Here is a 25,940-nt window from a genome sequence, read left to right as displayed (position 1 = left end):
TACCTTAGACTTCAATTTGATGAACTGCAGCGCCCCAAGTCAGTGTCATGGGGCTAGGCCCTCCCTACCAGATTCTCAGACCCAGGCCCTTTCTTTAGGCTATTTCCTTTGCCCTTGGTGTTGACTTCTTCAGGAGACCTAGAGAATCAAAACTCAGATCAGGCATACTCTATTCCTGCAGGCTTTTCTTACTTTGGGGCCTGGGAAGCACCTATGTGTTTAAGCAGGAAAGTGAGAGCCTACAGAGGGTATCTCAACTCATCAAGGTTGAGAAGGATCTCCAAGCTCTCACAGCTGGAAACATCACCATACCCCTCCCCCTCCAAGGAACATCCTCAGGCAGCCAACCCTGATCCAGGGGGAGAGAGGACACCTCTAGCTGGAAGAGCTGCTGCCTACTCCCACCAGAAGTCTCATGGATTTCCAGAGGACCCAGCAGGCCTCACGTTACAAACAGAGTCGCTGTAGTCCTGGGATGGGTCCTTGGTTAGAGCTGGGGACTCATCACTTTCCACACCAGCTATTACTGATTCTGTACTTTCCGTGTCATCCTTTCTGTGTCATTACTTTTATCATTCAACCCCATACGAGAGAATTATGCTGGGCTGGGTAGGTTACCGTTGCACCTTCATCTCAGACCCAGGATTCTAGGCTTCAGGCTCTTTTGTTCTATCAAGAAAATACGTACTGGTTTGGACCTGGGAATCCTGGGGGAAGGAGAACTAGTGGAGGCACAGGCTTTGGTTAGGCGGTGAGGGAGCCTTCAAGGTGCAAGAAGCCGATACATGCCCACTTCTTCTCCACCAAGAGCCGGACTCCTGGTAAGGGTTCCATGGTGCAGCCTCTCCAAACAGCAGGATTCCATCCCTGATCCCTTACTACTAAAGACTATTTACACGCCACATCAGCCAGGCGCCTCTTGAAAGAGGGCTCGTGGGAGCGTGGAACAGAGAGGAAAGCGGGCGGACCCCACCGAGTACGCCAAGGTGGATACTGGTCTCCTGCAATGAGGTCCCTATACTGACCCCTCTGCGCCGGCCGCAGAAACCGCCACTCCTTCAGGAAGATGTACGCAACACTCGAGTGAAGTGAAGCTCAACGCCCCCCGCCTCCTTCCCACTTTGGCTCAGTTCATTCTCTCCAGGACACCGCGCGAGCAGTGGAGCCGGAGGCGGCACCAGCCCTAGTCTCTGGCCCCTGCACCACTCCCCCTCCCAGACTCTTCCCTGCGGCGTGAGAACCGGGTTGAGGAATCCAAGATGGTACTGGAACTGGCCTCAATGCGGCCTCTCTAGGAAATTGGGAATTTCACATATCGTTAGCACTCAGTTGACGTTTATTGGCCTAAAAACGAAAGAACCGGAAGATGCCCTTAAAAAACGTGGCTGCACTCTAGCTTCGCTACAGTTGCCTCAATCTCAAGAAACTTGGTATAGTCTTCGGCCACTGACTGGCCTTCAGAAGATGACGCCATCCGGTCCACTTCGGTCCATCGAGGACAACGCGATCTGCCCTCAACTATAATGGCGGCGCTGTTCACTTTGGCTTCTTGCCCCTAGGGATGATGGCTGCCAGGCGGCTTCACTTAGTTTCTCACCACCCCGGAAGACGGGGACCGGCGATTGGGCGGTGCCCGAAGGCTCGGAGAAGAAAGCCCTCGGCGGTTGGGCAGTGCTGGGTAAGGCTGGTTTTAAAGGAGCTGGAGGTAGGAGCCGCCGAAGACCCGGGATCCGCGTGAGGCGGCGGTGAGCGGCGCGCGGGGGAGGGCACCGAGCGGCTGGAGAGAGGGCGGGAGGAGGGAGGGAAGGAAACATTTGAACCATCTGGTCCCGGGCTGGGGAAAGCGCTGGGCGGGGATCCGGGGGGAGGGCGGAGGGAGGGGGTCTGTGGGCGGGACCTCCCGGGATTGGAGTGAAGGGGGTATCTGCTTGACAGTGGATCCCCGGGGATCCGGACTGAGTTCGTGATGCTCACGCTCTGGCTGCCCCTGTCTGAGTGGAGCTTTTCGGAGCCGAAGCTCAAAGGGAGATGTGGATCCTCGCGCGGCGTCTGATTGGAGGAACCGCGCTGTAGGATTCTTTCCGCAGGGATCCAGTCTAGGGGATTTGGTGGGGAGGGGGTGGGGACCGTCGGTGTGTGGGAGTACTGCTTTGGAGTCCTGCCACTCGCTGGGAGTGGATGAGGATCGCAGAGGAATCGGCGGGAACTGAGCCTTCCAGGACCGGGATCTCAGCTGATCCCGGGGGGTCTCAGGGCGGAATCTGCAGGGACAAAAGCCCCAGGAGGCTCGGGCCGTGAGAAAACTGGGACCGCTGCAATCCAGGTTCTCGCGGCAAGTGTCAGGCAGGGCACGAGTGATCCGCTGATCGCGGCAGCGGCAGCGGGAAGACACCCGCTCCAGGCGGCCAGCCGGGGGCGCCCTTCCGCGCCCCACGGCTCCGGCCCGTGGGCTACCGGGAGCCGCGGGCGGACCATGAAGGGCGGAGCCCCAGGGGATGGGCTGGCCCTCACTCCCCGCTCCCCCGCTCCCCCCCTACCCCAGGCTGCCGCCTGGGATCCCCCAGGGACTCCCCGGAGCCGCCGCTTCCCCCATGGACTTGCCCGGGGACTCCAGGTGAGAGCGCACCCCGCCCGCCTGTCTTGAGCCGGGGAAACGGGGAGCCTGGCGGCTGTACCGGGGAAACCACAGAGCCAACGACAGGCTTAGACGACTGTCCTCTGCTTCTCTCATCCTCCAGCACGCCTGGCCGGCCGCGTCTGTGTCGCCAGCCCCTGACTCGAGCATTATGGGGAGCCAGGAGCTCCAAACGGCCGAGGCTGCAGCCCCTGGGGGCCCCTTCGCCCTTGGAAAAGGCCTCTCGGCGAGTCCTGGCTGTGGTGCTAGAAGATGTCATGGCTGCCCACATGGTGAGCCCCCTGAACTGAGAAGCCTCCTTCTCCTCCAGGTCTCCTCCTCACCAAAGTCATACCAGATCACTAGTGAGGATAACCGAGGTCCAGACACCTCATTCTCACAGCCATTTCTCGGGTAGTCTTCTGAATACTGGAGTTCTGCTTGGCACTCACTTACTCCAACCTAGAATTGGGCAGGGTCTCCAGTGCCTATTCCCCGCTACCAACCCTGTTGGGCTGGAAACACATCCCTACAACTCTTTAAGTATGAGAAACCCTTCTGCTTTCTTCCCAGCCCAACTTCCAGGCAATCCTTGGGAAGCAGGCTGAGGTCTTTGGCTCCACTGCACGGACGAGAAAACTGAGGCCTCACATAGGGCAGTTACTCACCCAAAGTCACCCCTCTGCTTTTCATTGCTCCAAACAGCCTGGGTGAGATTACTCAGGTCCCACACCTGCAGCTCAGGACACTGTACTATCTGGCCCCTAATTGTTCAACTCACCTCTTCTTTGGGGATCTGGGGTGAATTCTAGCCATAATCTTTGTGGCATAGGGCACTGTTAGGCACAGAGAGGCCCTGTCCAGTCCAGCCTCATTCCATCACCTTGCTCTTGATACCTTCTCTTCTCCTAGGTCCCCCTGGTTCCCGAAGAGGAGCCCTCCACCCCACAGCACCACAGCAACCTTCGAGATTCTGTCCGCACCCAGCCACCTGTCTCGCCACCCCAACAGGCCATGTGGTCCTCGCAGGCCAGGTAAGCATGGCGGGATTGGAAGTAAGCTGAGGACACAGTTGAGCTCCTCTGATCTTCCTGTTCCCTCTCTAGGCCTCCCGACCCACTGCACTTATGCCGAGAGCCCTTGAGCCGCATCTACCAGCCCCCTTCTACCCTGAGGTGGCGATCAAGGACAACCCCTGGCCCAGAGGAGGGCCCTTCACAAAAGGTGGACTGGGCCCCCCAGCCTACACTGGTGGTGGTGCTAGAAGACATTGCCAGCCCCAGACCCCAAGCTGAGGTAGGGGAACTTTGGGTAAGGATCGGGGTTCAGGGACAGGCATTCCAGTGGGGATAGAAGACAGGGGGTAGGAGAGCTGAGTCTGGGGGTGGATTTTGCTCAGAGCAAAGAGAACAGCATTTTATGTGGAAGACACTACCTGAGCAAAGATCTGTACGAAAAAGTCTTTGGTGTGAACCCAGGCAGACATCTGGAGACTAAGAGAGTTGGGATGTGGGGAGCTAAGGAGGCCAAAAGGGGCTTCCCTGCCTCCCCACAAACATCCTATGTTTATATCCAGGGGTTCACCGATGAGACTCCCAACTTTATCCGCCCAGCGAGAAGGTGAGAGGGCTGGGGAAGGGACTATCAAGATGTCCAGGCAACAACTATTGTCCAGGCAGCCAGAGCTAGGGGCATCAGAATTTACTTGTCCAATCCTTCCTTGTAGCACCTTCAGAAGCCTTAAGGGACAGGGAAGTTGCTGGCTCAGGGGGGACCTGGACCTGGAAGCTCCCCTACCCTTTACTTTGCCCCTTTACCCCAGAGCTGAGTCTATGACGATGGTTCACCAGCCAGTGCCTCTGCCCAGGGATCTGGAAGCCCCGTTCCGGCCATCTTCCTTGCCTGCAGACCCTGCGGAGAGCCCACCACCAGGTAAGGACTCAGATTGAGGGATGAGACTTGGGGCTCTGAAGAATCTTAGCTGAGCTTAGAAGTGTCAGGTACAGAGCTGGGGCTGGGGCTTAAGCCCCTCCCAGGGCAGAAGATGAGGTTTAGACTTCGGAGGCCTGAAGTTCAACTTCTAAATTTAGGACTTAGTTTTTTAGGGGTGGGCTTATTTCTCTGTGGGCAAAGTTTAGTGTTTGGGGGAGGGCCTGAGGCTACTCATGGGGGGCTTAGACACCTGCAGCTGAGGAATGCCCACCTGACCCTCTCCTTTCCTCAGCCCCAGATCCTGTTCTGGAGCCCCCATCGACCCCACCGCCGTGCAGCCTTTTACGTCCCCGCCTCAGTCCCTGGGGCTTGGCTCCCCTCTTCCATTCCGTCCGCTCCAAGCTGGAAAGCTTTGCTGACATCTTCCTCACGCCCAACAAAGCCCCACGGCCCCCACCCCCATCACCCCCCATGAAGTTGGAGCTGAAGATTGCCATCTCAGAGGCCGAGCAGTCCAGGGCTTCTGAGGGCACTACATCTGTCAGTCCCCGGCCCCCTATCCGCCAATGGCGGGCCCAAGACCACAATCCCTCAGCACTTCTCTCTAAGCCCTCTCTGGGCCGAAGCCACTCCTGCCCTGATCTGGGACCCCCTGGCCCAGATACCTGCAGCTGGCCCCCTGCTCCACCCCACCCAAGCCGGCTCCGGCCCCGGCGGCACACTGTGGGTGGTGGAGAGATGGCCCGAGCCCCGCCACCCCCTCGGCCCTGTCTCCGGAAAGAGGTCTTCCCTCTTGGAGGAGTGGGAGGCCCTCCTCCCCTCGTCACATCTTGCTCGTCTACCGCATCCACTTCCTCCTTCTCTGAACCTGCAGAACCCAGGTAGTGCTCTCAATAAATCCTCCACAAAGCCCTGGCCATAGTCTGGGCCCAGCCTCCTTCCCTAGTATCCAGTGGGCAAGAGATGGTGATGTTGCTGTGAATGTTGTTTGTCCCTGAGCCTTGACCTTCTCTGCAGGTTGGGCTCAACCAAGGAGAAGGAGCCAAGGGCCTCAGAGGACCAGGTGCTCTCAGACCCTGAGACCAAGGTAGAAGTACAGATGAGGGGGAAGAGATAAGTGGGAGCCTGAGCCTATGCTGCACTCTTACCCTCTGGCCCACTTTTGCAGACCATGGGAAAGGTTTCTCGATTCAGAATTCGCAGGACACCAGCCCGTTCTCAACTAAACCTTACCCCAATGGGGCTGCCTCGACCAATCAGGTGAGAGGCTCATTGTGCATGGAGCTGCCTTGGCCAAACAAGTGTAGGCTCAGATCCCCTGAAGTGTGGCTTTGTCTCCTCTCAGAGAGCATAATCCAGCTTGGAGGAGTCAATTTAGTCTGGACATGGTTTGCGCTTAGAACTATCTGTCTGCCTCGGGCAGCACTCCTGGCCCCTGGCATGTCCCAGAAACTGAAATACAGACCAGGCCTTGCTTATGCCTTCTCCAGGTCCCACTGGCCCCAGGTTTCTCAGTGGGCTCTGCTCTTTGCTTACAGGTTGAACAAGAAGGAGTTCAGCTTGGAAGAAATTTACACCAACAAGAATTACCAGTCACCTACAACCAGGAGGTGAGAAACTTTGAAGGCTTGGGGGTGCTAGAGGGAAGGCTGGAACCAGGGGGCATGCTGGTAACCAGCACCCCTCCCTGCCTGGTCCAGGACTTTTGAGACCATCTTTGAGGAACCCCGGGAGCGCAACGGGACTCTGATTTTCACCAGCTCAAGGAAGCTCCGGCGGGCTGTAGAATTTCGGGACAGCAGCCTTCCTCGATCCCGGCGGCCATCTCGCGGGGTCCGGGCTGCAGCTGGCAGGACCCTTACTCCCAATCTGGCCCCCAGCCCAGATGTGGGACCCCTGCTGCAGCAGCGGCTGGAGGAGCTGGATGCCTTGCTCCTGGAGGAGGAGGAAGTGGATAGAGAGCGGCCCCATCGGACCTAGGAGCTCCATCTGTTTGTCTGTTCATCCGTCCTGGAGAGAGGGGAAGCCTCTGAGGCAGTTATATTTTTTTTCTCTATATTTCTAGTAAAGTTTTCGATATGTTTCTGATTCTTTTGTATGTCTCTAGCTGAGTTTGAGACTGATTGCCAGTACTGGCTGATTTTTCTACTTTGGCCCCTAAAGACTGGGAAATGGGGGAGGTGCTAGGGAAGGTGATGAGGTTTGGATACAGGGAGTGGGTGAGGGGATGGTCATTGGAGATACTCTCCTGAGAATTTTCCTGTGTGGAGGGATACTTCTGAATCTGCTCCAGAAGATACTATGACCCTGGACCCTGGTAGGGTTCTCCCAATTCACTTACATCAAGGAGGTGCCTGAAAGTCCCAGAGTGGACTAAGGCCTTGATCAAGATGGCCCTGGATTCCTCCTAACATGCAGGCCAGGACCTGCTGCTGGATTCAGAGCTAAGAGTAATCAGCTCTAATTGAGCACCTACAACAACATGTCACAGGTACTTGACCTGCACAGAGCCCTGTGAGAAAGAATTATACCCATTTTATCCATAAGAAAGCAAGTTGAGTGCAACAATACAATGTCCACATTAAAAGGGTAACCCAGGGGGCTGGCCCGGTGGCATAGTGGTTAAGTTTGCGCACTCCTCTTTGGCAGCCCAGGGTTTGACCCACATACTGCTCATCAAGCCATGCTGTGGCGGCATCCCACAGACAAAATAGAGGAAGATTGGCACAGATGTTAGCTGAGGGCCAATCTTCCTCACCAAAAAAAAAAGGTAATTCAGGCAACCAGAGGCCAGAAGCGGCACTCTACATCTTTCATAACTTAGAGGCAGAATAGAGCAGTAGCCAAGAGCACAGACTGGAGCTAGGCTTATTGAGTCCAAATCCTGGTTAGGAAACTGAATGTTTGAGCATCAATTCCCCTCCCCCTTCGTAAAACAGGACTGATAGCAGTATCTTCCTAAAAGAATCCTTATTGCCAAATAAGTCAATATGTGAGAAAGTGTCGGGCACACAGTGCAAGGTATTTTTTCTTGTTAGCACGCGGAGACCACAGGTCAGCACTCTCCTACTGAACCCAGCAATAACAGGACGCGGTTTCCTCCGTGCTTCTGGCGCTCGCATAGCACGCCGCGTGCTCGGGCCACTCCGCGCCGCGGGGGATCCTGCTGAGCCGCCAGCCGGATGGTGATATCACCAAGCGCGTGCGCGAGAAGCCAGGCAACCTGTTGGCTAAGCCAAGCGGCGGAAAGGGAGAAGACGTAACTGGCTGTCGACAGGCACCTTCCGCGGCCGCGCGCCGCCCAGCGGCCAACCGACCCCAGGGTTCGCGCACCACATCCCGACTCCTCTCCTTGACGCCGTCAGAAGGTGGGCCAATGAACGAAGAGCAGGAAGAGGCGGGGCCATCTGGGGGACCGCCCCAAGCACTTACTTCTAACCAGTTGAGTCACAAGACTTCATGAGGGGCGGAGCTAATCTGATGTATACCCAATCCAAGCTTTGAGGGCGGTTACATATTGCCCTCTCCCTCGAGCTTGACTCCGCCCTTCATCTTGACGTACACTTTTCAACCTATCAACGACTGAGCCTGTGGAAGGGTGAGGGAGAGGGGGCGGGGGGTGGGAGGAGGCAAAGAGAGGAAGGAGGCGTAGGCTGAGGAGGAAGAGGGAGGAGGGGTAGGGAAGTCCTGGCGGAGAGGAGGCCCCAGACTCCAAAGGAGACAACAGGAGGGTGCGCTGGTGCTTCCCCGCTGTCCAACGGCCGTTCCGGATCCTTTAAGGTGCAAGTCAGACAGAGACGGAGGAAAGGAGGAAGAGACTTTTATGTCGGCAGACAGAGAAGCTTTACCCGTCACCGTTGCCTCACATCCGGGGCTTTGGAGGGCTGGCCCCCGCGGCCCCGCCCCCCCGCGCCTTTCATGGCGACCGGAGGCGGAGGCTGGAAGAGTTGGGCCTGGAGGAGGCCCCTTTAAATCTCCTTAAAGGGGTGACCACTGAACTCGGCAGACTACAACGCCAGCCTTAAAGGGGAAACCGCCGAACAGAAGCTGACAAATTGAGAACTGTGCTGTTGGGAGAATTGGAGCGAGTGGGGATTCTCACCTCTTCTACCCCCGCGCAAGAAGTCCTTTAAATTCAGCTTAAAGGGGAAGCGGCCGCTTGTGGAGGACTGGAAACGAACTCCCGATCCCTTAAAGGGGCGGCCTACTGTTTCGAGGACCCCGGACTCCTTAAAGGGGTGGCCTCTTTTAGCCGGAGGACTTGAGACACTTTTAAAGGGGAGGTCTGCGTTTCGGTCCGAGCTTTCGGCCGCTTTTAAAGGGGTGGCCCTTCCTCTTCCTCGGGGAGACTTGTCTCGACCCCTGGCAGGGGGCGGCCACCGCACAAGGCCGGCCGGACACCATCGGGTCGTCTTAAAGGGGCCAGGGGCTGGACAACTTGAGGCCTCGCCTTAAAGGGACGGCCGTCCCGTTTTCGCCGTCTCGGCCCCGCCGGCCCCACAGCGGGGGCCCTCGGGCTTGTCGCCCCGGGGGCGGCGCCGGCTTCCCGGGCCTTGGCCTTGGGGCAAGCTCGGGGCCATCAGATCCTGCTTTGAAAGGGAAGCCGTGGCCTTCTTGTCCCTGTGCAGCCGCCAGCGCCGCGCCTGTGACCCCGGGCCTGTGGACAGGCCGCTTCGGGCCCCGCCGCCTCCGGATGCGGCGCTGAGGGCGGTCGCCATGGAGACGGCAGCGGCCGCGGCTCCGGGCCCGGGCTGGGCCGCTGAGGGGGAGCGGCGGCGGCGGCGCTGCTCGCGCCGAGACCGAGACCGGGAGCAGCGGCGCCGCCGAGGTCCGGGCGGCGACGCGCCCCGGGCCTTGTTGGCCGCCCCGCGCGGCTCTTCGTCTTCGTCGTCGCCGCCGCCGCCCGCCAGGCCCTGGTCTTCAGCTTCGTCAGGAGAGCGGCCCGGAGGCCCGAGACGGCGGCGGCCGCGTCCCAGGCCTCGGCCCCCGCGACCCCGAGCTCGGAAGCGGCCTGCCGGCTCGGGCAGCCGCGGGGAGGAAGAGGAGGAGGAAGAGGAGGGGGGCGCAGACGACGGAGAGGCCGAGGAGGAGCCTGAGGAGGAGGAAGAAGAGGAGGAGGATTTGATCGATGGCTTCGCCATCGCAAGCTTTGCCAGCCTCGAGGCCTTGCAGGTGGGGCCTGATTGGGCTGGGGACCTTTGGGGGCTTCAGAGGGGCAGTGAGAGGGTACGGGGTGCCTGGAGTGGGTGGAGTTGAGGGGGGAATGCTGGCACCCCAAACCAGAGCAACCGGCTCCTCTGGCCAGGCCTCTGCCCCACCCTGGGGTGGGAGGAGGTAGAGCTAGTCTCCAGGGACCAACCAGGTTACCGGGCCTGAGAGCCACTTTGGTAGTCTGGTCACCTCTAGAGAGATCGGGAGCTTTTCTTTCTTCATCTACTTTAGTCCCACCTCCTCCTCCACAGAAGGATGCATCTCTTCAGCCCCCAGAGCGACTGGAACATCGGCTGAAGCATTCTGGGAAGCGGAAAAGGGGGGGCTCCAGTGGGGCTACTGGGGAGCCAGGGGATAGCTCTGATCGAGAACCTGGCCGGCCTTCTGGGGATCGGGCCCGAAAATGGCCCAACAAGCGGAGAAGGAAAGAGGTGAGCTTGTTCCAGGTCTCTGTCCTTTAAAACTCTGGCCAAAATGGCCTTCACATCGATGCGTTTTCCATCAAGTGTCACTAACCATCATTAAAACTGATCTCAGTCTCTAAGGACAAAGAGGAAGACAGAGCAAATTTGAGCTCCCACTCCTTCTTTCAGGTCTGACAAAGACATGTCCGCAGTTAGACTTGCCTGATTTTGGCTGATACTCAGTCTGCTTCAGATATGTTGATAATTCAGAGACATATCAAAGAGAGTTAGTTGAATCGTAAACGAATTAGATGTGGTCTCTGCCGTCCACCTTGAGGCAGTGGCAGTCTAGCAGGAAAGAAACAATCTATGAGCAGATACCTAGACCAAAACCTGAGAAGCTACAAAAGGCAGAGATCTGGGAGAGATGCTGCAGAAACCCACATGAGGAAGCCACTCATTCTGCCTGGGGGATGGGAGGAGGGTTGTGGTTAGGGAAAGCCCCCTAGGATGTCTTAGTCAGGCCTTGAAGGATAGTCATAAGTTTGTTAAGAGGAGAAACTGGGCAAAGTTGTTTTGGGCGAAAGCAGAGAGATGTGAGAATCTGGTATATTTGGAAAATGAGCAGAGCATTGGGAGCAGGTGGGTGGTAGTAGTGGGAAAAATAGCTAGAAGGAGATTGAGAGTAGGTCATGAGGAGCCTTGAGTGCCTTGCCGGGCAATTTAGACTTTATCCAAAGGCCTCGCCAGTCAGCCACCCTTACCTCTGGACTCTGGTCTTTCTCAGGCCTCCTCCCGTCATTCTCTGGAAGCTGGATACATAGTAAGTGCTCTCCACCTGTACTGGCCCCTCCCCTTTCACTCCCTTTCTGAAAGTCCCCTCTTGACCTTGGGCCCTACTCTTCTTCCCTTTTGTGACACCTCTGTCTTTCCTTCTCCCCAGTGTGATGCGGAAAGTGATCTGGACGAGAGGGTGAGTGGGGCTAGAACTGGGTGGGCAACGTTACAGCTTGTAAAATGAACTGTAGCTTAAGGGTCTCCTATGGGCAGCAGACAGCCTCCCCTTGAGTGGGGAACGTGGGTTAGGTTGAGCCAGGATTAGATTTGGGGGAGGGAGATGGAGATTAAGAGGGTAAATGATTTCTTCTCTTTGGTGACTAGAGCCAATTGACCAAAGAATGGGTGGCCCCTGCCTTAGTGTGCCATCCTTTCCAAAGCCCTTGAAGATACCACTGGTTCTCCACAGAAATCCAGGGTGGCTATGGAACCGAGCTGGTCCTTCCTGGTGGCCGTTAGTCTGCTCTTAAAGATTAGAGTCTAAACAGAGACCATGGGTCGTGGCAGTGAGGACACTAAACCGTTATGGTCACTGTAAAAACATATCCTATAAAGATGTATTTCAGTTTATTGGTAGGCTGATTTGGTTGTTTTGAAATAATGTGACCTGGCAGTTGATGTTCTTCCCTTATAACTAACTGAATTTGCACTCCCTGATGTGTGTCTTGTTTTAGTTTAAAAAGTTGGCTGGACAGGGACTGTGGTGAACTAGAGAGTTCTTATTCATCTAAAGGGGGCAGCCACTATCCAGTTCAGCTGGTTGTTGCCATGTGAGAATAGGGGCCTCTTCTCAAGAGAACCTGCAAGCCTGAGTTTGTATGAGGAATCTCTGGATTTCTCAGTATCAGCAATTAGTTTAAAATTTGTTGCTAACACTTGTGGACCGAACAAATCTGTAAGCCAGGTAGGCGTATGGGCCAGCAGTTAGTGACATCTAACGTTTTTGCTGTGGTTTGCCTGCTGCTTTGCTACTTCGGTGCTGTCTCAAGTCAGTCCTCCTGGCTATCAGATTCTCAGGCTCAGCTGCTCCACCCTTTTCCCCAAGCGTAGGCCCCCTATAGCCCTCAGTCTTGGATGGTTTTCAGCTAAGCTGATGGAATAGACTTACTATCACTGCCGGTTCCTAGCAGGCTCCAGAGGCTGTTGGCCTTCCTGGGTGAGGGCCTGGCCTGACCACAACCTGTCCCTACCCTTCTTCCCCAGGTCTCCGACGATGACCTCGAGCCATCCTTTACTGTCTCAACCAGCAAAGGTTGGTCCCAAGGGTGGGGGCTGGAGACAAGAAAGGAAAATTGGGTGAGCATGGGCCTCAACTGAATAGTCTGCCATTCTGCCCTCACAGCCTCGGGCCCCCACGGCGCCTTCAATGGGAACTGTGAAGCAAAACTCTCCGTAGTCCCTAAAGTGTCGGGCCTGGAGCGGAGCCAGGAACAGCCCCCAGGGCCCGACCCGCTGCTAGTGCCTTTCCCCCCGAAGGAACCACCGCCTCCACCGGCCCCTCGGCCTCCTGTCTCACCCCCTGCTCCCCTGCTGGCCGCCCCCAGTCTGCCACCCCCACCCCAGCCCCAGCTGCAGCTTCGGGTCTCGCCCTTCGGCCTCCGCACTTCTCCCTATGGCAGCAGCCTGGACCTCAGCACTGGCAGGTGAGTGATCCAGAGGTTTGGTCTGGTCTGGAAGGGTCTGGTCATTTTGGCGCCAACCCCTGCATTCTGTGGCTGGGACATGGGATGGTACCTGTGGGACGTGACCTGAAAAAGGATTCTGAGGCTGAAAAGTTTGAGAGACACTGGGTGAAACAAATTTAAAGAAATTACCGCAGGACTTATCAGAACTCTTTGTACATTCCCATGCAGGGGAATCCAGTTTGTGCCTTTTCCCAGTTTTTATGCTGGGGAGACCTTTTTGCAAGGCACAGCTGCTAGGAATAGTGTTCTTCGGAACATACTTTGGGAAATGCTGACATGATTAAGAGTGCTGGCTTTGGTGTCAGTCAGACCTGGATTCAAATTCTTGCTCTGCCACTTACTGGCTGTGTGATTTTTAACAAGCCACTTAGCCTCTCTGAGCCTCAATTTCCTCTTTCTGTAAAATGAAATATAATAGTACCTTCATCCTAAAGCTGGTGTGAGGATTAATTATGAGTTAATGCAGTGTTTCCCAAAGTGTGTCTACTCACCGTTAGCCATACGTGAGATAATTTCAGGCATTACGTGAGTAAATTTTTCTCAGCTTTTACGTGCTTTAGAAAAATATGACTAGTACCTCAACCCCTGGATTTCACATGTTATTGGTTGGGTGAGGCTAAATAAAAAGGAAAGAAACTGAGTTAAGTTAAAGAAAGGAGTAAATGGTACAGGTGGTTACATGGATGCGCAGCAATTGGGAAGGTGGTATGAAATGTTGGAGAGTTGGATTAGCATATAAAGCAGGTGCCAGCACTTGGCCTACAATAAGTGCTTGCTAAAGGGTAAGATTATTGATATTATTATGACTGCTGCTATCTGTTATTATTGTCATCATCATTATCATTCTTTTTCTTATTATTGAGAAAACTAAGGCTCAGAGAGGGGCAGTGACTTGCTCAAGGTCACCCAGGGTGTTAATGGCAAGATGGGCCTAGAATTCAGGTCTCCTGACTCTTGGGCCAGGCCAGTGTGGCGCTGCTTCCACTGTCTTAGGATGGGAACCCAGGTGGCCTGATATAATTAAGCGTCAAAGTGAATGATATGTTTTGTGCTGTGGTTGAATCAGAAAAGGGAAAGTCATGTGGCCAGATATGTCAGAGGCAGCTGTGTGGAAGAGACCTAGAGAGGGAGAAAGGGGATTGTTGGGTGTGGGAGGTACCTCAGTCTGAGGATGGGTTCCCTGGGCGGGGGTGGGGGTCCTGGCGGCCGGTTCTGCCACCTTCCGTGTTGGAGAACCAGGGTCAAGGTATTGCCCAGGCTTCTGACCCCTTCCCGTCAGAGCTGGCACCTCCCGACCCCTCACTCATCTCCCCACTTCTCTCCCCAGCTCTTCACGGCCGCCCCCCAAGGCCCCGGCCCCTCCCGTGGCTCAGCCTCCCCCCTCATCATCCTCTTCGTCCTCTTCCTCCTCATCTGCCTCCTCCTCGTCCGCGCAGCTCACCCACCGGCCCCCGACGCCCTCACTGCCCCTGCCTTTGTCCACCCACAGCTTCCCCCCTCCTGGGCTGCGGCCCCCCCCACCACCCCACCACCCCTCCTTGTTCTCCCCTGGCCCCACTCTGCCCCCACCCCCACCCCTGCTGCAGGTGCCAGGGCACCCTGGGGCCTCAGCCGCTAACGCCCTTTCTGGTGAGTTTGGGGTCCTGGCCGGGGGGTGGGGGGCCATGGCCCCGGGCTTGGGCCCAGTTGGCTTTGGGGCATCTGGACCTTAGCAGACAGCAGGGCTTGAGGAGGGAGTGGCTCAAGGCCAGAAGGGAAGGCCAGTCACCTGGGCCTAAGGAGGCTGACATGGTGGCAACAGATGTTAAAGCCTTCTCCCCCTCCCCTCCCACAGAGCAGGACCTGATCGGCCAGGACCTGAACTCTCGCTACCTGAATGCCCAGGGTGGCCCCGAGGTGGTGGGGGCAGGGGGCTCAGCCCGGCCCCTGGCCTTCCAGTTCCACCAGCACAACCACCAGCACCAGCACACCCACCAGCACACCCACCAGCACTTCACCCCTTATCCCCCGGGCCTGCTGCCACCCCATGGCCCCCACATGGTGAGCTCCTCATTGGGCTGGTGATGAGGCTCAGAGACCTGGGGGGAGGGTATGGCTTCCAGGGGAAAGCCCTGGATCCCTGGCTGGCAGCTTATTCTTCCCTTCTCTTCCCTAGTTTGAGAAATATCCAGGAAAGATGGAAGGCCTTTTCCGGCATAATGTGAGTGTGTGTGTGTGCACATGCGTGTGTGTGTGGTGTGGGCATGTGGCCCATTGACGACTGTTGCGGTCCAGTCTTCAGCTTCAAAAGCAAGAGCCTTGAGCCTGAGAGAGCTCCCTGGGGAGGGTTTAGGGTGGGGGCCAAAGGACTGATGGGCAGACCAGACGTGGGCTGCGCCTCCACCCCCAGCTTGGACTAGCCCCGTTCTCTCCACAGCCGTACACGGCCTTCCCTTCCGCAGTGCCCGGCCTACCTCCGGGCCTCCCGCCGGCTGTCTCCTTTGGCTCCCTGCAGGGGGCCTTCCAGCCCAAGGTGAGCTCCCAATCCAGACACCACCACTACTGCCTCCCACCCCTTACAAACCCAGACACCTCCAGATCCACATACCTTCTTCCCCTTCCCCAAAACCAGGCCCGTCCTTCTGCCCTCCCCCGTGGACCCAGGTTTCTCCAACGCCATGCTCCCTCTCTGTCCCAGCCCCAGCTTGGTTCTAGACCCCTTTTATGCCTGGTGCCAGCTTTCCTGACTGATCCCTCCACTCCCCTTTCCCAGAGCACGAACCCCGAGCTGCCACCACGACTGGGGCCAGTGCCGAGCGGGCTTCCCCAAAAGGGGACACAGGTGAGGGGGGGCCGAGGCAGGTCCTGGGGGAGCTGGAAGATCTGTCGAGGGAGAGCAGGGTTGATGTGAGAGAGAACCACTGATCTCTCTCTTTAATATATGATCAGGGGTGTCTCTGACAAGAGGGAATTTCTGTCAATGACAGGATTTCCCAGGCATGAGAAATAGGAATTTCATGAAGTTGCCCCAGAAATAAGATTACTAGGACAGTGGTTTTTGTAGGGGTTTTCAAATTTTTTAAAGTCACAGAACCTTTTTTTTTTTTTCAAATGACATCATACCAGGAAGTCCTGTCCATAAAACAATGAAAAGATAAGCTGCTCCTTTGTGAAGTGGTATGGGGAGCAGCCTTAGAGCCAGGGTGCTGGGAACATCATGAAAAGCACAGGGTGTGTTTCCTAAAGGATAGAATGGACCAGAGGTTTTCCAACCTCTTTTAGTGCTAGTAAAGGCTTTTTTCTAAAGAAATCTTAAGCAGCTCTTCGTTATATAAAGCTGTTAATAGGAAAATTTCTCTGGTTGAGAAACCTGTCCTGCCTGCCCACTAATCCACTCCCAGCCTTCCAAGCAAGGCACCTCCTTAGATCACCAGTTCAGAAACTTGGTGCTGGAGGAGAGATGCCCAGAGTGGGAGAGATGGGGAAAAGTCTTGACACAGGCAGGAAAGCTTTGAGGAAGCCACACAAGGTCACAGGGAGGTGTTTAGGGGGGATTGGGGACTGTGGAGATGAGGTGCCCAGGTCAGTAAACAGGTCTGAATTGCCGCCAATCTCTGCTTTGCCATCCCCAGATCCCCGACCATTTCCGGCCACCTTTGAGGGTGAGTTTGGTGAGGACCTCAGGCTGCATGAGGCTGGGGGCTGGTGTCAGGGTGCTTGGCTGAGGGGGGAACTTGTTGGGAATGAGCAAGAAGCCCAAGACCTGGAGGCAGCCAGACGTGGAACAGCAGAAAGCGAAAGTCTTGCGAGCACAGATCTGGGTTCAGATGTAACTGGCCGTGGGACCTTGGGCAAGACAGTTTATCTCTCTGAGCCTCAGTTTCCTAGGCTGTGAAATGAACCTAGTCATCCCTCAGTTGTGGGATGATGAATGGGGATGTTGTGTGGCAAGGCTGGGCCCAGGGCCAGGCCTGGAGTGGGTGATGAGTGAACGTTCTTTCCTTCCCTTTCCCTTTGGTCATCCTTCTGGGGCGGCAGAAACCAGGGAAGTGGTGTGCCATGCACGTGCGCGTGGCTTACATGATCCTGAGACACCAGGAAAAGATGAAGGTACTGGGGCTGGAGGGCTGGGGAGAGCGGGCCTGCCTGAGCTCTGGGCTTCTGCAGAGCTTGGCAGAATCTTGCCCAGGAACATCCCCTCCTGTCCCCAGTCAATGACTGAGCAATTCCACGATCAGCAGTAGATTCTCTGGCTAACTAGGGGGGTGGTCAGAGAGGGCTCTGAGAGAGGCCGAGGCTAGGCACCCAAGCCCCATCTTGGCACCAGGCAGCCCGTGGAAGGGGACTAGGGCTGGAAGAGCAAGAGCGGGCCCACACGTGGCTCCTCACTCACTGCCCCTCTCCCTGTCCGACGCAGGGCGACTCCCACAAGCTTGACTTTCGGAACGACCTCCTGCCCTGCCTTCCGGGGCCCTATGGGGCCCTGCCCCCTGGGCAGGAGCTCTCCCACCCGGCCGCCTCCCTCTTCACTGCAACTGGTGAGTCTGGCCAGCCTTTTTGGGGCTTGAGGTTCCCTGTCTATAGCCCAAGGCCCACCTTGCGCCCACTCAGCCTCATCAGAATCTCCCACCTCTCTGCCCCAGGTGCCGTCCACGCTGCAGCCAACCCTTTCACGGCAGCTCCCGGGGCCCACGGACCCTTTCTGAGCCCCAGCACCCACATTGGTAAGAGCCAAGGGCATGTTGGGCAACACAGGCCTTGTCCCTGATTTCCAGGAGTTCTCAAGCTGGGGATGGAAATTAGATCTGAGAGGCAGCTAGAATGGGGAGTACACCTGGTTCCACTTGCTTTGTGACCTTGGGCAAGTTACCCCATCTGAGCCTTGATCTCATCGTCTGTAAAATGGGATAGGGAAGGGCAGAGTGATTGCCAGTCTCTGCCTGCTCAGACACTGTCTCTGAAATAGCCAGTGGTAGGGGGTAGTGTGCCACCTGGGAGAGGAGGGTGGAGGAAGGCTGTGCAGTCCCAAGGGAGAGTATTGTCACTGGTTCCTGGTGATCTCAGCAGGTTTCTTGGGGAGGTTTATCCCAGGTTTGGGTGGACGAGAAGGAATTGAGCCTGACAGCAAAGGGAAAGGTGTTCCTGGAAGAGGAAATTGTGAGGTTCCCATAGCGGGATAGGTTAGTTGTTCTGACTGGCTATGTGACACATGCATGAGGTTAGGGTCAGGCTGGGAAGGGCCCTGCATGTCAGGTGGGAGGAAGCCAGCAGAGGTCTTCAGGCAAGTGGCTTGATGTCGAGCTGGTCCAGGTGGCTGGTGTGGGCCAGTGGGCTACAAGCTTGACTTCTGCAGTCAGAGAGGCCTTGGGTTGGAGTGTCGTGGCAAGTCACTTTACTTCTCTGAGCCTGTTTCATCATCTTGAAGTGGCAGTGATCCTGTCTGCCTCATGGGGCTTATTGGGAGATTAAACAACACAATGCACGTCAAAGCTCAGTGCCTTGCCTGGCCCAAGGAAGTGCTCAGCACCTGGTTGTGAAAACCAAGTGGCCAAGGGCTCCGGGGCCTTCTTGCTGATCTGCTTCTTCCCTGCCAGTTCTTGGTGCTTGCCCAGAGCTAGCTGCCCAATGCTCTAACCATCCCCTTTTTGTCCCACAGATCCCTTTGGGCGTCCCACAAGTTTCGCCTCCTTGGCTGCCCTCTCCAACGGGGCCTTTGGAGGCCTGGGCAGCCCCACATTCAGTGAGTGCTGAGTAGAGTGGGTGGGTGATGGGTGGTGGCAGTGGGCTAATGTGCTTAGGCAGGGGGCTGGGAGCATGCCTGAGTGGGGCCTCCCACTCCTGGCTCTTGTCATTCTCTTCTTTGCCCTCTGTCTAGACTCCGGCGCCGTCTTTGCCCAGAAAGAAAGCCCAGGGGCCCCACCAGCCTTCGCCTCCCCCCCAGACCCATGGGGCCGCCTGCACCGCAGTCCTCTGGCCTTTCCTGCCTGGGTCCGGCCCCCTGAGGCTGCCCGGACGCCAGGCTCAGACAAGGAGCGGCCTGTGGAGCGGAGGGAGCCCTCTATCACCAAGGAGGAGAAAGACAGGTACGCTTCCCCCACTCGCCCACCCCCTGCATCTCTGCCTAACCCCTTGGCCTCTGTCTGACTCCAGAGTACCTACATTCTCTCTTCCCATACCTGCCCCCCAGGGACCTCCCCTTCTCACGGCCCCAGCTCCGAGTTTCTCCTGCTACTCCCAAGGCCCGGGCTGGCGAAGAAGGGGCCAGGCCAGCCAAGGAGTCGGTGCGGGTAAAGGAAGAGCGGAAGGAGGAGGCCGCCGCCGCCGCTGCCGCCGCCGCTGCCGCCGCCGCCGCCGCCGCTGCCGCTGCCGCTGCCACCACTGGGCCTCAGGGTCTTCACCTGCTGTTTGAGAGGCCCCGGCCACCCCCCTTTCTGGGCCCTAGTCCTCCAGAGCGCTGTGCTGGCTTCCTGGAGCCAACCTGGTTGGCAGGGCCCCCTCGCCTTGCTAGGCCACCCCGCTTCTATGAGGCGGGTGAGGAGCTGACTGGACCAGGGGCTGTGGCTGCTGCCCGCCTCTATGGTCTAGAGCCTGCCCATCCCCTCCTCTACAGCCGCTTGGCTCCTCCGCCGCCACCCACTGCGGCCCCGGGAACCCCTCACCTTCTCAGCAAGACCCCACCAGGAGCCCTTTTGGGGGCACCACCTCCACTTGTGCCCGCCCCCCGGCCTAGTTCCCCACCTAGGGCCCCTGGCCCAGCCCGGGCTGATAGGTGAGGGAAGGGGAGGGGCAGGGGCAAAGCTCCATCCCCCTTTCCTTTTGACAAGGTCCTAGAGCTGAGGTTTCAAGCCAGGACTGGAGGGCAAAGGTCATGACCTCACTAGCCACCTCTGAGGTCATGGAACCTGGGAGCAGAAGCCCCAACCCCCCCGAGATCAAGCATCATATGGATTTTGGGGTCCTTGGGAGGGCAGAGGTCACAAGCCTCTAGAGAGAGGGGTGTGTGTGTGTGTGGGTGTGTGTGTGGGTGTGTGTACGTACATGAGAGTGGGGGTTATTTCAGAGGTCATAGCTCATGATCTTCTGAGGTGTACCATCGCCCCCTCTGAGGGCCCCTAGGCCCTTGGCCTGCCTCCCCAAGGGCTCACTAAGCCAGAGGCCAAAGTGCCCCCCTCCCCTTCACCTATACCCAAGTCCTCATGCCCTCTCAGGGCTGGAGGAGGAGGGACTAAAGGAAGGGGGGTTCCATGTACATATTTATCTCCCCTTCCACGTAGCCCTCAGACCTTTTGTACATTTTTACAGGGGTGCCCCTCCCAATAATCCCCCTTCCTGGTTAATTAAATCCTCAGACTGGTGCTGTGTTCCTAGCCTCTGGCCTCTCTGTGGGGGGAGGGGGGATTGCAGGGGTAAGAGCTAGAAGGGGACAGGCAGGAACCCAGGGCTGTCCCTGGGAATATGGAGTCCAGCAGGAGGCAGACCAACAGAGGAAGGGACCTGGGTACTAGGCTGGAAAGAAGGGCAAATGCTCCCTGCTTGGCTGACAGCCCAGGGTCCCCCTACTTGTTCCTGTTACCTCTGTGTGCCCCCATCCCCAAAAGGCTCAACCTCTAAGCTTCAGACTCCAACTCTTAGTGGCTCAGTCCCCCCAACTGTTTCCAAGTGCCCCCAGGACTCCTGGGCCCTGCTCTCCAGAACCCTGTTCCCCAGAACCCTGCCCCAGGCTAAGGAGGGGCCAGAGAAGGTCACCATGTACCACACACCAAAGAAGGGGGTCGGCCCAGGGGTGGGCCACACAGGCAGCTTCTTCAGCAGCCTCTCGGCAGCAACCCCAGCCTTCCCAAAGCAGCAGGCGCCCCCAGGCTGGGGCCCAACCTAGAAGGCAGGGGTCAGTTTAACAAAAACATAACGTTGACTTTTTTCCCCAGTGGGACTTATTCTGTAACATGACTTGCGGATATTTATATAAAAATGAGTGTTACAATGAGGCCCCTTGGCTCCTCTTTCAGTGTGTGTGGGTCTCCTGGGGGGGATTGGGCTGGGTTTTGGGGTCAGGGAGGGATAAGGACAGTACTGTCCATGTCCTGATGAAGATTTTCCCTCCCTCCCACCTGGGAGAGTTGTTCTACACCTAGGTGGGTGGATTGGAGTGCTGAGTGCTGAAGTTTTTCATTTTTTTCTACAACCCAGGAGTACATGTTATATAAGATTCAAACAATATAGGAAGACAGTGAGCAAAACTGAATTTCCCCTTCGCCTGCCAACCCACCCAAGCCCCCCACTCTTCCCGAGGTAATCACTGTCCATCATTTGGTATATGTTCTTCAGGCTCCTTTCTAAGTGTTTGCCTGCATGTATATGTACACGCATGTTAGAAAAGATCTATAGTTTTTAAAAAATTTGTATTGGTTTTTCCTTTATACATGGTCATTAGAAAACAATTCAGGGGCTGCCCCCGTGGTGTAGTGGTTAAGTGCGCATGTTCTGCTGCTGGGGGCCTGGGTTCAGATTCCAGGCGCGCACCGATGCACCGCTCGTCAGGCCATGTTGTGGTGACGTCCCACATAAAGTGGAGGAAGATGGGCACAGATGTTAGCTCAGGGCCAGTCTTCCTCAGCAAAAAGAGGAGGATTGGTATGGATGTTAGCTCAGGGCTGATCTTCCTCACACAAAAATAAATAGAACAATTCAAATGCACAGAAATACATAGTACAAAGGGGAAGTGCCTCATGACACCCCCCCCCCACAAGATAACCACTGTTAATTGTCGTGGGTATAATGGATCCTGTGAAATGTACTATTTTGTAACTACCTTTTTACACTTAACATTATTCTTTGATGTAATCATTAAAAAACAAGTGACTACTGGGGCCGGCCTGGTGGCGCGGCAGTTAAGTGGGGCAGGCCTGGTGGCGCAGCAGTTAAGTGCGCGCGCTCCACTTCGGCAACCTGGGGTTTGCAGGTTCGGATACCAGGCGCGCACTGACGCACCACTTATCAAGCCATGCTGTGGTGGTGTCCCATATAAAGTAGGGGAAGATGGGCACGGATGTTAGCCCAGGGCCAATCTTCCTGGGCAAAAAGAGGAGGATTGGCATCGGATGTGAGCTCAGGGCTGATCTTCCTCACACACACACACAAAAAAACAAGTGACTACTAAATTGAGCTAGAGAGGCTGGCTCCCATCCAAGCTACCCAGGATTGACTTGTTCCAAGTGTACTCATCACCTTAGGAAAGACATACCAATATTCTCTGCTACCACCACACATACCCAAGACTTCTTGGGAAGACTCAAGCCTAGATTGCTCCAACAGAAGTCAGAAATACGTTGACCAGAAGGAGAAACTTGGCTTGCAGACAAGATTTCACGTGGCAGTCATTTTCAGCTTCTCTTGAAAAATCCAAAAATCTGTTGACACTGTACCTGCTTTCCCTAAGACTGTCTCTTGAGATGGGGCATGATCTCTCCAGATTGTCACTGTCCCCTCCACTCTCTTGTTGGCCATTGTCACAATTCAGGATATTTCCCTGGTCCCCGTAAGCATTTGGGTGTGGAACTCTGAGTGAAGTATTTCCTAGATATGTATATCCAACCTCTCCTAGGTTGCTCCCACAAGTACCTCAGATAATCCAAACAGTCATCTCCTAGATCTGATGCTGTGTACCACCGCCACCAACCCTGGGCCCATTTCCATCTCTGTGAGTGTTACCAGCAACCAAGTCAGAAACCCTCCTCTCACCTCACTTAACTGACTGTCTGAACTGCCCTTTATTCGTTCAACCACTGTTTGCTTCATCCATCATGCCAGGTGCTGAACTAATGGCTGGGGATACAGAGGTAAACAAAACAAAATCCCAGCTTTCTTGGAGCTTACATGCTGTTGTGAGAGGAACAACAAACACATACTTCGAGAAGAAAAAAGGTGAAGGGAAAGGATCCCAAAGGCTGCCGCCTTCGGCCTGTCCTCGTAACCACTATGCTTCGTTGATCCATCTCTGCATGTTCTGATCCTAACTCAGGCAGCTCCTCAGGCAGAGGTAAAAGGGTAGTCCAGAAAAGACTGTCAACATTGGGGAAAAAACAAACAAAACAAAACCAAGATCATTCACGACGGTGAGGCTGCTATTTGGAAATGCATTTCTTTGCTTTCAATGAGCTCAGCAGAGCAGCTATGTAATCTTAAGCAATGTGCTTATTTCTGTGCTGTAGTTTCTTTATTTGTAAAATGGAGGGTTTTTAAAACAGCTTTATGGAGATTAATTCACATATCATACAATTCACTCAGTCTTTTATGACTAGCTTCTTTCACTTAGGATTATGGTTTCATGGTTCATCCATGTTGTATCAGTACTTAATTCTTTTTTATTGCCAAATAATATTCCATTGTATGGATATACCACATTGTGTTTATCCATTCTTCAGTTGATGGATGTTGGGTTGTTTCTTTCGACTGTTATGAACAATGCTGCTGTGAATACCCATGTATAAATTTTTGTATGAACACATGTTTTCTGTTCTCTTAGGTATATGCCTTGGAGTGGAATTGCTGGGTCATATAGTAACTCTATGTTTAACATCTTGGAGAACTGCCAAACTAGTTTCCAAAGTGGCTGCACTATTTTACATTCCTACCAGCAATGTATGAAGATGGAGTTTTAATGGTTTCTCCTAGCATTACTGCATGAATTCACTAATTCAATAAGCATAAAGTTCTTAGAACAGTGCCTGGTACAGAGTGAGTGCTCAAAGAATGATTGCTGTCATCACTGGTGATGCCCTTCTGATCAGGAACTCTGAGAAGCAGATTCTTAGAGCTTGATTAAGGAGAATGCTTCCTTACATGCAGTTTGTTGGGGAGGCATATCTTTCAAAACAGGCTTTGAGGCGGGCAGCATCTATCTATGGCATAGAAGAAGGAAGGAGGAGCCTGAGCCAGCGAAGAACACAGGTTTAGAGCATTTGATGTTAGACAGACCAGAGTTTTGAGTTTGGCCTCCACCGACCAGCTCTGTGACTTTAGTCTAGTTGCAGCCTATTTTCATGGTGGACAAACAAGGAAAATGACAACCTCAGCCCACAGGTTCATTGTGACAGTTATATGGGATAATGCATATAAAGGCTGCCTAGCACAGAATTTAGTTTGCAGTAAACATTCACTAAATGAGAGTGTTGTTATTGATGATAGTTGGAAAGATTAGAAATAATTCCCCTATCTGAAGACGGATAAATTGAAGTTCAGAGAATTTATATGACTTATGGAGTCAGGGGAAGAAAGCAGACATACTTATTTGGGGGGGAGGCTAAAAAACACAAACCTTATTATTTAGAACAGTTTGATTTACAGAAAAATTGCAAAGATAGTACAGAGAATTCCTATATGCCCCACACTCAGTTTCCTCTCTTAACAGCTATTAACATCCCACATTTGTTACAATTAGTTGAATCAGTACTGACATTATTATTAAGTCCATACTTTATTCAGATTTCCCTACTTTTTACCTAATGTCCTTTGTTTGTTCCAGGATCCCACAAGGATACCCATTACATTTAGTCATCATGTCTCCTTAGGCTTCTCTTGACTGTGAGTTTTCCAGTTTTTGATGGTCTTGACAGTTTTGAGGAGTACTAGTCATGTATTCTATAAAATGTCCCTTAGCTGGGATTTGTATGTTGTTTTTCTTAGGATTAGACTGGAGTTCTGGGTTTGAGGAAGAAGCAGAGGTAAAGTGCCATTTCCATCACAACATATCAACAGTACAGACCTTCAAGATAATTGATCGTTGTTGATGTTGACCTTAATCATCTGACTGAGGTAATGCTTGTCAGATTCCACTGCAAAATTACTCTTTCCTCCTTCTATCCATAGTCTCTACTTTGGAAGGAAGTCACTATGCACAGCCCATACTAAGGGGTTGGGAAATTATGCTCCACCTCCTTGAGGGTGGAGAATCTACATAAATTATTTGGAATTCTCCTGCACGAGAAATTTGTCTTTTCTCCACTTATTTATTTATTTGACATTTATTTATATTATGATGGCTCCGTGGATATTTATTTTATACTTTAGCTTATATTCCAGTACTACTTTATTTACTACTCTCCAGTTTTCAGTTGGCTCCTGGGTCCCTTTGACATACCCCCATCATTGTGGGTTTTTCTGTTTGTTTTGTTAGCAGAGACTTACTTTTTACTGTCTATCATTTCGTATGTTTGGGTTTTGTCTCATGTGCATGTATTATCTGTTTTTAAAAGTTAAGAACAACAGCTAGTATAATTAAGATAAAAAGTTTGTAGCTTATAAAAAAACGTAGAGTAAAAAGTCTCCTTCCCTCCCCTGGTCACTCCCCCCTGCTCCATTTCCCCTTCCCAGAGACACCATGTTGACTTGTTTGTTTCTCCAAACAATGTGTTTTTTTTCTTCTTTTCTTTTCTTTTATTTTTTTTTAAGATTTTATTTATTTATTTATTTATTTTCCCCCCAAAGCCCCAGTAGATAGTTGTATGTCATAGCTGCACATCCTTCTAGTTGCTGTATGTGGGACGCGGCCTCAGCATGGCCAGAGAAGCGGTGCGTCGGTTCCCACCCGGGATCCGAACCCCGGCCGCCAGCAGCGGAGCGCGCGCACTTAACCGCTAAGCCACGGGGCCGGCCCTTTTTCTTCTTTTAAACAAATAATTTTCGTATAGTACACACTGCTTTTTTCAGGTAACTATCGCTTGTGGGTTATTCAATTTCAGCACATAGAGATCTACCTCCTTTTTAGCCTCTGTTTGGTATTCCATTGTAAGACTATACCATAATACATTTAACCAGTCTCTATCAATGGACATTTATGTTCTTTCCAGTCTTATCAGAATAAGAGTGCTGTAGTGAATACCCATATCTTTGTATACTTGAGCAAATATATCTGCAGGATAAACTTCTAGACATGGAATTGCTGAGCTAATGAGTATATGCTTTAAAAATTTAGATGCTGCCAAATTGTCCTCAACAAACCTTTCACCAATTTTCACTCTTACCAACCATGTGTGAGAGGACCTGTTTCCACACACCCTTGCTGCCATGGAGAAGTAACAAGCTTTTTGATCTTTGCCAATCCAATAGGTGAAAGATGGTGACTCATAGAAGTTTTAATTTGCATTTTTTAAATTATGAGTGAAACTGAACATTTTGCTGGACGTTTACAAATCATTTGGTTTTTCGTTTTCTCGAATTCTCTCTTCAGGTCCTCTGCCCATTCCCTGCCCCCCCTGCCCTTTGGATTTTTTTATAACCTTT

General features: G+C 53.9%; 2 protein-coding genes across 7 annotated transcripts; both read left to right on the top strand.

The window, feature by feature from the left end:
• The first annotated feature begins 1,326 nt into the window (after positions 1 to 1,326).
• PRR14 (proline rich 14) lies at positions 1,327 to 6,634 on the top strand. Of its 5 annotated transcripts, none has more exons than XM_058569618.1 (12): positions 1,327 to 1,745; positions 2,543 to 2,614; positions 2,739 to 2,907; positions 3,527 to 3,648; positions 3,721 to 3,910; positions 4,191 to 4,234; positions 4,437 to 4,546; positions 4,839 to 5,427; positions 5,564 to 5,633; positions 5,715 to 5,806; positions 6,085 to 6,156; positions 6,247 to 6,634. In XM_058569618.1, exons 2-12 carry the CDS (start codon positions 2,592 to 2,594, stop codon positions 6,524 to 6,526), a joined length of 1,761 nt encoding a protein of 586 aa, XP_058425601.1. In that variant the 5' UTR covers positions 1,327 to 1,745; positions 2,543 to 2,591; the 3' UTR covers positions 6,527 to 6,634. The 5 variants fall into 5 exon arrangements, with proteins under 5 accessions (XP_058425601.1, XP_058425603.1, XP_058425600.1 ...); XM_058569617.1 differs by lacking the exon at positions 1,327 to 1,745 and adding an exon at positions 1,916 to 2,069; XM_058569620.1 differs by lacking the exon at positions 2,543 to 2,614 and having other exon boundaries at positions 1,328 to 1,745.
• A 1,562-nt stretch (positions 6,635 to 8,196) lies between these two features.
• FBRS (fibrosin) lies at positions 8,197 to 20,647 on the top strand. Of its 2 annotated transcripts, XM_058569613.1 has the most exons (18): positions 8,197 to 9,718; positions 10,009 to 10,188; positions 10,949 to 10,984; positions 11,105 to 11,134; positions 12,202 to 12,250; positions 12,341 to 12,641; positions 14,011 to 14,312; positions 14,518 to 14,723; positions 14,839 to 14,883; positions 15,100 to 15,195; positions 15,436 to 15,504; positions 16,295 to 16,324; positions 16,701 to 16,772; positions 17,080 to 17,200; positions 17,306 to 17,386; positions 18,319 to 18,402; positions 18,538 to 18,745; positions 18,850 to 20,647. In XM_058569613.1, exons 1-18 carry the CDS (start codon positions 9,263 to 9,265, stop codon positions 19,433 to 19,435), a joined length of 2,952 nt encoding a protein of 983 aa, XP_058425596.1. In that variant the 5' UTR covers positions 8,197 to 9,262; the 3' UTR covers positions 19,436 to 20,647. The 2 variants fall into 2 exon arrangements, with proteins under 2 accessions (XP_058425596.1, XP_058425597.1); XM_058569614.1 differs by lacking the exon at positions 16,701 to 16,772.
• The last annotated feature ends 5,293 nt before the right edge of the window (positions 20,648 to 25,940 follow it).

This window comes from Diceros bicornis, chromosome 26 (assembly GCF_020826845.1).
Source record: "Diceros bicornis minor isolate mBicDic1 chromosome 26, mDicBic1.mat.cur, whole genome shotgun sequence".
Classification (NCBI taxonomy): domain Eukaryota; kingdom Metazoa; phylum Chordata; class Mammalia; order Perissodactyla; family Rhinocerotidae; genus Diceros; species Diceros bicornis.
The sequence above is the reverse complement of the archived record's forward strand: the minus strand, read 5'-3'. Positions and strand labels throughout refer to the sequence as shown.

Coding starts and splice junctions, on each gene's coding strand:
- PRR14 (XM_058569615.1), top strand. CDS start 2,496: ATGGGCTGGCCCTCACTCCCCGCTCCCCCGCTCCCCCCCTACCCCAGG. Junction 2,615..2,738: donor GACTTGCCCGGGGACTCCAG/GTGAGAGCGCAC, acceptor CTCATCCTCCAG/CACGCCTGGCCGGCCGCGTC. Junction 3,911..4,190: donor GCCCCAGACCCCAAGCTGAG/GTAGGGGAACTT, acceptor GTTTATATCCAG/GGGTTCACCGATGAGACTCC.
- FBRS (XM_058569613.1), top strand. CDS start 9,263: ATGGAGACGGCAGCGGCCGCGGCTCCGGGCCCGGGCTGGGCCGCTGAG. Junction 14,884..15,099: donor AAGGCCTTTTCCGGCATAAT/GTGAGTGTGTGT, acceptor TTCTCTCCACAG/CCGTACACGGCCTTCCCTTC. Junction 15,505..16,294: donor TTCCCCAAAAGGGGACACAG/GTGAGGGGGGGC, acceptor TGCCATCCCCAG/ATCCCCGACCATTTCCGGCC.